Source organism: Cuculus canorus, chromosome 1 (assembly GCF_017976375.1).
Source record: "Cuculus canorus isolate bCucCan1 chromosome 1, bCucCan1.pri, whole genome shotgun sequence".
NCBI classification, from domain to species: domain Eukaryota; kingdom Metazoa; phylum Chordata; class Aves; order Cuculiformes; family Cuculidae; genus Cuculus; species Cuculus canorus.
The window spans coordinates 110097621-110107513 of NC_071401.1; the positions used below are offsets into that span (position 1 = coordinate 110097621).

General features: G+C 46.8%; 1 protein-coding gene across 3 annotated transcripts in view; it reads left to right on the forward strand.

The window, feature by feature from the left end:
• ADPRH (ADP-ribosylarginine hydrolase) overlaps window positions 1–9893 on the forward strand; it is a 69044-nt gene that overhangs the window by 230 nt on the left and 58921 nt on the right. Inside the window, exons 2-4 of one of the 3 annotated variants that reach the window (XM_054056620.1) lie at window positions 3–168; window positions 2500–2588; window positions 5160–5227. In XM_054056620.1, coding sequence (XP_053912595.1) covers window positions 3–168; window positions 2500–2588; window positions 5160–5227 — 323 coding nt within the window. Of the gene's footprint in view, window positions 1–2; window positions 169–518; window positions 1574–2499; window positions 2589–5159; window positions 5228–9893 lie in introns of those variants that run through there. The other 2 variants (XM_054056627.1, XM_054056624.1) reach the window with 2 other exon arrangements.

Here is a 9893-nt window from a genome sequence, read left to right on the forward strand (position 1 = left end):
AGCGAGCGGCAGCGGCTGCCCGAGGAGACGGTGAACATCGTGAAGGCGGCGTTCACGGCGGGGCTGGCGGGGTGGCTGTACGGGGGGCTGCCCGCCTTCCGGCAGGCGCGCACCGCCTTCATCCAGCGCAGCCACGGCGAGCTCTTCCAGAACCGCGCCGACGCCGTGGTGCGAGCGGGGGGGGGGGGGGGGGGGGGGGGGGGGGGAGTCCCGCTGGGTGGGGAGAGGAGTGTCACTGGATGGAAGGGGGAGCCCAGCGGGATGGGGGGGAGCCCGAGACGAGGGTGCCAGCGGGGTGGGGAGAGCCGAGGTGGAGGGTGGGAGCCCCACCGGATCGGGGGGAGCGCCACTGGATGGGAGGGGACTCCCAGCCGGTGGTGCCAGCGGGGTGGGGAGAGCCCCACTGAATAGGGAGGAGCCGATATGGGTGAGGGGGAGCTCCACTGAAGGGGCAGAGTGTCACGGGATGGGAGGGGAAGCCCCGCTGGATTGGGGGGGGAGCCCGCGACGGGGATCCCGGTGGGATGGGGAGAGCCCTGCTGAATGGGAAGGAACCGACATGGATTTGGGGGGAGTGCCTCTGAGTGGGGAGAGTGCCACTGGATGGGAGGGGGAGCCCAGCGGGATGCGGGCAGCCCCACTGAATGGGGAGAGTGCCACTGGATGGGGGAGGAATCCTGCTGGATGGAGGGCACCCCCAGGCAGGGGTCCCAGTGAAGTGGTGGGAGTCCCACTGAATGAGAAGGAACTGATGTGGATAGGGGGAAGCCCCACTGGATGGGTGGGGGAACCCCACTGGATTGGGGGGAGCCCAAACCAAGGGTCCTGGTGGAGTGGGGGAGCCCTGCTGAATGGTGAGGAGCCAACATGGATGGAAGGAGTACCGCTGGATGAGGGGGAGCCCAGATGAATGGGAGGGGAGCTCTGCAGGGTGGATGGGAGCCCAAGCCGGGAACCCTGCTGGAAAAGGGGGAGCCCAAGTTGGGAGCCCGAGTTCAGGGGGAATGGGGAAGGTGTTGGTGCGTTACACATGGCAGAGCGGCCAGGATTCCTGTTGGGGAACCTCATGTATGACCTCATTTTGCACCACGGGAGGTTTAGATTGGGTATTAGGAAAAATGCCATTGCTGAAAGAGTGCTGAAGCATTGGAAGAGGCTGCCTGCAGGGAAGTGGTCAAGTCTTCTTCCCTAGAGGCACTCAAAAAATGTGTAGGTGAGATGCTTAGGGACATTGTTTAGTAGGCACGGTGGTGCTGGCCTGACGGTTGAAGCGGGTGATCCTAGAGGTCTTTTCCAACCTTAATGATTCTGTGATTCTGTAACCCTCCTGGGGGAGCATGGACAGGCAGGTGAGGCCAGGTGCCTTGTAAAAGCTGTGGTGGCAGAGGAAGTTTCTGTCAGAGCTCGCAGTCTGCGGTAACGTGAGAGTCCGTGGGAGACTGAACGGATTTGCGTTAGCAAGGCATGTGACAGGCAGCTCTGAGTGAGTCTCAGATTTTGGTACTGTTTGGGGCGGAAATGCCAAGGTGTTTGCTGTACGTGTACATGTATGGGCTGCCTTGTCAGCGATCGTGTGAGTTAGCTGTTGCATGTTACCCAAATTCAGCGTGGTTAACTTAACGGAAATTGTCCTTAGTTACCTAAAAAGTTGGTAACAATGTTTAGCATTCTGTTAAATGGCTAATTAAAGTGTTTAGAGAAGTGTTTTGCCTTTTAAATGTACGTTGGCGAGTGACTTCACTGCGTAGTGTTCAACTGGTGATGTCCTCTTATCTTATTAGTGTGAGTTATTTTAAGACCATTTAAAACTGTTTTAGCCTCTCACCACACCTCACAACAAAAGCCACAACATTTGTGACATTCTATAGATGTACCTGAACTTTTAGGGCTTTGTTATTCACTTAAAGCATTGTCTATCCGGGTGATTGGGAAGAAACCCCCTTTAAAGCTCTGCCTAATTTTGCCTCATTCTTTATTTAGATTTGACTCGTGACAGGTATTGGTGCCTGGCTTTGCTCTGTCCTTCTTCTGACTCTTGTGTGTCTGCACCCAGGCTAAGTGTTTCCATCACCAGCACTGGAAGAGAGAATTTATTTTCTTTAATAGAATTAATTGGAATGTTTTTAATTTCTATGAAGCTTCTAGTTTCTATGAAGAGCTAGTTTCTAGTTTGTCCCCCCTTTCTTCGCCTCTGCTATTCTCCTGCACTGTCCTCGGAAAGCTCTCCCTGTCTCCTCCCCTAGATCAGCAACTGGATTGGAATTAGCAATTGATGTTACAAACTCAAATTAATTCTTGTTTTTCCTGTTGATGGTTGGGGTAAATGTGAGTGCCTTTTCTTCCGAAGACGATAGACTGAATTCCTAAGTGTCAAGGTATCATTCCCAAGTGACATCAGTCCCATGACCTGTCACAAATACCCTGGATTGCTGCAGGCTGGTGGTACTGGCAAAGAGGAGCAGGGCTGTGATCTGTAATCCGTATTCTCTCTCCTCCTAGCAATCTGCGCATCGGGCTGGTCTCAGGGGCTTCATCCGCTATGGCTGGCGCTGGAGCTGGAGAGTAACCACTTTTGTGACAATATTCAAGTAAGTATTTCCCAGTGGTGGTGGGAGAAGAGCTGGCTTATCTGAAAGTGCTAGCTTTTTGCCAGCAGTGCTCACAGCTCCTTGAGAGACTACTGGTGATTGATAGAGGCTCAAGGAGTTGTCTTAGCAGTGAGTCTGGTGGATAAGGCATGAACTTGAAGAGGATTTAACCTTTTATAATTATCCCAGAATTCGGATTTTGTTATGAATCGACACAAGAACTAAAACTGCAAAAACCCTGTTTCTTACATCTAATCCATGCTGTTATTGACTTGGATACTGTTCTTCCCTGTACTTGGTGTATTCTTTCTGCTTTTGCTTCATCTCTTTTTTTTTTTTTTTTTTTTTTTTTTTTTGCATTTTTTTCTCTGGGAGAGTCTTGCAGTGTGTTGGCTGTTTCTGGAAGAGCTTTCCATCCCATGCTAATTTTTCTCCTTTTCGTTATGTCTCATTACTCCTAGTTTGTATACACTAGCACTACTCACAATTCTTTGTTCTCATCCTCAAATGCTTGCAAATGATCATCTTATTCTTAAGCAGTCACTGAACATAAGAACTACCCCTTGGGTATTCCTCTTTAGGCCTTCAGATTTTTCCTGCACACACAACCAATGCAGGGATAGTGTTCTGCTTCCTTGATTTTCTCCCCGAGATGTGTCAGTGCATTTCTGACAGTATAGCATCAAACTAAGTACACTCTTCCAAATAAAGCCGTTTTAAACTAGGAATATCTCCTTTGCTGGCATTCAAAATGGTAAATTTACATGTAGTCCTAACCCTGCATTGCCTGTTATCTGCAGGTATGTTCTGTTTAAATTCCCCTTCTGTTTTTAAGATACCAGCAGTATTGACTAGCATTGTTTTATATTTCCATCTCCCTGGTTTTTTTGTTTCTTTCTGAATTTCCTCTTTGATCTCTCTTGGTTTTTTTGGGGCTCCTTTTTTTTTCAGTATCTGTTCTTAGCTTTAGTTAGTGTACTGTTTGCTTTCTGTCCTGGAGCTTTTGATTTCTTCAGGTTTTCCTGGGCTTGGTGTGTAACCTCATTCTTTTCCACCAGGTGTCTCCCCTGCAGTTATAGAATCAGAATGGTTTGGGTTGGAGAGGACCTTTAAAGATCATCTGATCCAACCCCCTTACAGCGAGCAGGGATGTCTTTAACTAGAACTGGTTGCTCAGAGCCCCATCCAACCTGACCTTGAATATTTACAGGGATGGGGCTTCTACCACCCCCTGGGCAATAAAAATGTCTTCCTTATATCTAGTCTAAATATCTCTTCTTTTAGTTTAAAACTATTCCCCCTTGTCCTGTTGCAGCAGACCCTACTAAAACATTTGTCCTCATCATTCTTGCAGGCCCCCTTATAAGTATTGACAGGCCACAATAAGGTCTCCCCGGAGCTCTCTTCATCAGGCTGAACAACCCTGACTTTTTCAGCCTTTCTTCATAATAGAAGTGTTCCATCCCTCTGATCATTTTTGTGGCCCTCCTTTGGACCCGCTCCAACAGGTCCATCTTTCCTGTGCTGAAGGCCCCAGAGCTGGGTGCAGCACTCCAGGTGAGGTCTCGCCAGAGCAGAGTGGAGGGGCAGAGTCTTCTCTCTCGACCTGCCTCTTCTGATGCAGTCAAAGTTGTGGTTGACCTCCTGGGCTGTGAGTGCACATTGCCAGCTCATAGCCAGCTTTTCATCCACCAGAACCTCCAAGTCCTTCTCCTCAGGACTGTTCTTGATCCTTTTAGTCAATGTATATTGATACTGAGGGTCACCGTTTTTCATCACCACTTTGTAAAAGGCTTTGAAAAGAGATATTTGCTGCTTAGTGTTAATTGTTTCTGTGAAGTCCAAGTTGGAGATTTCATCCTGTGTGAATTTCAAGTTTTGCAGTTTGAAACCACATTGTTTAGTTTTACCTTGTACCAAGGCTAGAGTGATGTTACAGCTTTGAGAAGGAGGGGAAGAAAATGATTGACTTGTAGGTGTTGTAAGGAGGCTCGCTGAAGTGGTGGTGGGGATTTTGCTACTGAACTGAGAACAGAGAGTGTTTTGGGGCTTAACTGATGTTTTTGGAGGAGATGGTCTACCTACCCTGGCAGGAGATCTCAGACTGCAAGAGTAGGTGACCCTGCTGACATCACGAGTGTGATTTAGTTCTAGTGGTGGGACCGTCTACATCAGGCAAGATCTTACCCACGTAGGGATTCAGCTTCCAGGGGTAACGGTGATACATGTCAGGACTGGCTGGCTGGTGTGGTGTTTTCTTTGCTCAGTTCCTTTTATCCTTGAATATGCAATGGAAAAAAATATCCTTAATTAAAAAGAAAGAATATCTCAGATCTGAGCTGGGAATCCTGGTATTCCCTGGCTTCTGGTTGTGCAACTGCCTGCAGTAAAGTCACAGAAATCAACACACTTGTGGCTGATGCGTATGTCCTCTGGACATAGGAACAACAAGGCAGTTAAAAGCAGCCTGAAGGTTGGCTTAATGAAATCCACGTTTATTACAGGCTGTGTTTTGCTACCTGTCTTTTTCCATGTGCTGCTCCTGACTTGTTCTGTGCCTTATCTTTGCAGCGTGGTGAGCACTGGTCTGTCTGTGTACCACAATAAAAACACCATCAGTAATTACGCTTCAGCAGGAGGTAAGGCTGCTATAACGTTGTGTACTTTTCTCTTTATAAGTGAGGGTCATAAATGGAAAAGCTTAAGCAGAAATCCATATCTCTTGTATGTGAGCAGGTCTCTAACTTCTGTGCTCCTGGGTTTTGTTTCCTGTTCTACCGACTGCCATTGTGACTTTGCTCTGTTATTTAACTGCCATGTGCCTTTATTTGTAACGGAGAGATGTTGATGCATTTCTGAAACCGTTGGGGAGTTTTGTGGTTACCAGTTCATCTTCAAAATTCTTCCTGCAGTTTTTTGGGTGAACATTGCTTGTGTAGGGTAAAGGCAACACTTAATGCATAACTTGCTCTCATAACCACCTCTTCAGCAGGGAAAGCTTTTCTTATTTCCAGTCTTTATAGCAGTTCAGTGCACTGTTTGTAAACTGCTCTTTTTATACTGTTTTGCATGTCTGCTTTTGGCTCTGGGTAAGTGGTCTGCTGGTTCAGTTTTACAGGCTTCATTGCCCTTGCAGTGGATACATGTTTTACTGATCTTTTCTGCCTTACATGGCAGCTGCTATTATTAGCTGTTGCTGAATAGAAAATAGAAAAGGGAGGGCAGGGGGGAAACATGCTTCATCCTGGAGAGAGTTTGGTTTTACTTTCGTAGATACTTTTACTTCTTAGCATTTCATGGGGAGTTTTTTCCTGAAGCAGGAGGAGCTTTATGCAATGTTTTAGTGTGGAGACTATGCTGACTGTATGGTCAGGGTCCTTCCTGCTGTCCACCACACTTCAGTTTCTGTTCTGTTAAAAGTAGATGTCAGGTCACGGAGAGGAGAAATGCAGCAAAGCAGCTCCCGCTGTCTGTATGTGATGGCTGGTAGGGGGCTGTTTGCGATTTCACTGGGTTTGTGGTGTTTTTAGCCTTCACAGGAGCCCTTTTCAGGATGCACTTGGGCCTGCAGGGACTGGCCGGCGGCTTTGTGTTTGGAACGGTATTTGGGTGAGTTGTGACTGCTGCTGCCGAGTGATTCAGACACAGCTACTCTTTAAGGGTGTCTGTTAGGTGGTGGCCTCACACACCAAGTCTTGACTCATAGGTGGGACTACGGAAGCTTCCCTTCCTCTCCTGCCTTGGAGGATTTTCTGTATCTCTCTTGGAGCCTCGTAATGATGACTTTTCTTCCAACATTTAAACTGGGCTTTTTCTTCTTTTTATTCTTGATATATGTTTTGCTGCTGCCTCGGTTATAAGAACTCGGTGCTCTCCATAGAACATTTACTTGCTGCTATTTGCTTCTTAGAGGAGACACTAACTACTGCTAAATAGGAAACTATGAGTATGAGTGTAGTCCTGTCTCCCTTCCTTGTCGTGGTCACTGATGGTTGCACACAGAACCCCTGAACGTCTGTGTCATCTGTGGGTAAAGGCAGGAGAGTGTAAGGCACAGCTTGTGGGCTCCCTTCTCAGCTTCACCAGCAACTCCTCCTGTAGCAGTTCAGAATCCAGATGGTGCCCAAAGGGTGTTGGACGTTGTGATTACACCTTCTGACGAAGGGGACGCCCTGGGAACTGCCAGGCCCAGGTTAGGAATTTGTGTAAAAATGATTTTGTTTTCTCTTAACTCAGGAGAACCCTGACTTTTCAAGCGGAGCTGGGATTTCTTCTCAAAGTACCGGCTTGTAAATATCCTCACAAGTGAATTTGAGGATCCTGCCTGGACAAGAGAATGAGCTTTGTATGTGCTATTTAGCATGTCAGGATGGTGTCAGCTGTGGGCATGCCTAGAAGCAGCCTAGGGAGCTTTATCAATGAAAACACAAGTACCTTCAGAGACGGGCAGAAGCTAAGCAGAGGTGTGACTGTCTAAATTATGGGTTAGGTGATCTACAGGGGCCATTTGAGCATCTTAAATCCTTCTACCCCTTTGCTCTGTGGGTGCCCATCAATGAGTAAATTCAAAATATGTTGTCGATGGGGCTACAGTGAGTCACAGCTGAAGACAGGATGTGTTTGGTGGCTGGCAATAAAACAGGCGTACCTTAGTCCATGGTGTGATGTATTGGGGAATGTTACACTCCACTGATCTGGTGGTGGCGTCCGCATGCTCCTTTTGCTGATGCTGGTAAGTTATTACTGTCGTGTGTCCCCTGGATGACTTGTGCCTTTTCTGCATCCTCCTCTAGGATCCCTGCAGGTGCCCTCTTAATAGTAATGCAGAATCTTGCTGGTGAGAGCTTGCAGGAGAAGAGAACTCGTGAGCGCAGGGAGCTGTATGAACAGAAGTTAGCAGAGTGGTAAGGAACAGCTCTGCCTGTTTGAGTCTTTGACTAGAAGTGTGTCTAGGTCTGTGTGGTTCAAACATTCAAAGAAACTGTGACAGGCTGGGTGTTATAAACCTGGATTCTTCTCTTGGATTTTAGTGTGTGTCACATAGCAGTCTGAGACCTGTTGATTTAATCTTCCCAGCCTTAGATGTTGCTGCTCATTTTGTAACAAGGTATTTTGTTAAAAATTCATGCCCTATTCTGGCCCAGGAACTCTGCATCAGTTTTTTACTTTTGCAGAGGCTGAGAAGGCAAGCAGAGCAAGCACATTAGTATTTCTTTACCAAAATCGAGAGAGGCCAGAACTCTCGGTTTTACTTCATTGCTGCCTTCTTTCCATCCCTATTAAAGGGGAAATGAGGAGGATAGCTGGAGACTTCGGGGAGAAAAGGCTGACACTGCTTGCGTGACTTATTAAAAGTCACAACTAGTGCCAGTGCTCGAAGAAACTTTTCAGGAGTTGGGATTCTGCAGTGATGTCTTTGTCAGAGGATACAGGCATAAAATTACTTTGCTCTCTCTTCTCTCATTAGGCAATCCAGGCTCGGTGTGACTGAAGTCTTAGGTGAAACAGAAAGCAGCACCCAGGGAGGACTGGAGACTGAGAGAGCAAGGGAATCTAAGAGCCACTGAGTCTTCCCCAGATCTCTGTTGTAAGCAGCTACAGAGTACTGTGATTCTGCTACCAGATGTCTTCAGTCAAGGGGCCATTTAAGTCTTCTGTGAATGGAATTATATCCTGTGTGGTTTTGAAATAGCGTTTTGCTGAAAACGTTGTTCATTGGTGCGTATCACTGCACAAGAGCTGGAGAACGGCCAACCCTGTTCCACCTGAGAAGGTGGAGATACAGACTAGGAAATATCATCTAGATTTGGCAGGGCGTGAGAGTGCCCCAGAGCCATGTCTAGAACCCATTTCACTACTGAGAATCTACCAACCCCCAGTGATGTAGATATATGGAAGATAAAGGAGCCTATGAATAGTTTGGATTCTAAAGGTACCCTGATTCCAAATGCCGATTATGCTCTGGTGAAAGCTGCTGTTCAGACAGTGCCTGGAGAGCTTGCTGTCAAAGCACAACACAGGCAGCACCAGAGCAAGTGGTTCTCCTCCTCTCACCATTTCACTCCCACAACCTGATTTTGCCAGGCTGGGACTAATTCGGTTTTTGATGATGGTGGTTTCTTCACACTTGTTTGCAGAAAAACACACTTGATTCCTGCAGTATTTGGAGTATTTTGCAATCAGTATTGAGGAAGAGGGTGGAGAAGCTGGGAATGATACGGAAATACCCTGAAAAAGACATGTTGTGGGTTCCTTCATAGAAGTGTGATTGAGGGGCACACAGCAAGGATGACATTTTTTCTGGCAGTGATGGTGAAAGAGTTGGCACTTTGGACAGTTTTAACAACAATAAAAAGGCCTCTAATCTGGTTTGAAGGTTGGAAATCAGGGGATTACCTTTTGGGGAAGTGTGGTTCAAGACTCTCAATAAAGCCATCTAGCAGTGGTGACTGTGTCTGTAAGCTCTTTATGTTAGCCCGGTATGTATTTTATGTTAGTACGGTATTTGCGTTAGAGAAACATATTTGAGTCGTATCCCATGAGAACAGCTCTATCTAAGATCCCACCAGCGTGCAATAAAAGTCTGGTGGTGGTGCCAGATGTTCTTTTTTCTGAGCGGTAACAAAAACAGGAGTGAGGAAACTGCCAGCTCTGAGTATTATTTTGTACCAGAGATCAACTGTTTGGTCATAGCTGTTACCTGAGAGGAGGGCTGAAGTTAACGTAACAATGGTCTGTACCCAGAAGGGCTGGGTGGCCCATCACCATTTCCCTCAAAGCAGAAGGTCAGAATTCTTTTCCCCTTTCTTTGTTGGAGTTTTTTTTCTCCTATTAAAGAGAATTACAACCAGACAGGGAGTTCGGTTCTCCTTCCCACAAGAGCAGTCAGTCTGTACTGGTCGGATGCTTTCCTCTGTTACAGCTCATTACTGATGACTGAAACACGAACAGTCGATTGCACAGAGCATATTCCACCCACCCAAAGCAGATTTTTGGCACAGCTTGCATCCCTACAAGGTGTTGTGTTTTCTGACACGAATATTTTATTTTTTAAACTCCTCAATGTAGTTCATTTTTCCATTGAAGAAATATATGTGTTTAGGGGTTGTCATTGGCCAGCTTTGATTTTCCTTTTCTGCAAGTGAAGGATCTGAATAAGCAGAGGTATGGATATATCTCTACTCCTTCCTGTTCTAAGCTCTGCATGTTTTGATGACAGTAGTGTTATCGTCCTCTGCCCCCTTCCAAAAACAAAGTAGCGGACCTTTCTGAGTCACATTTTGCCCACTGTGGTTCCACAGTGAT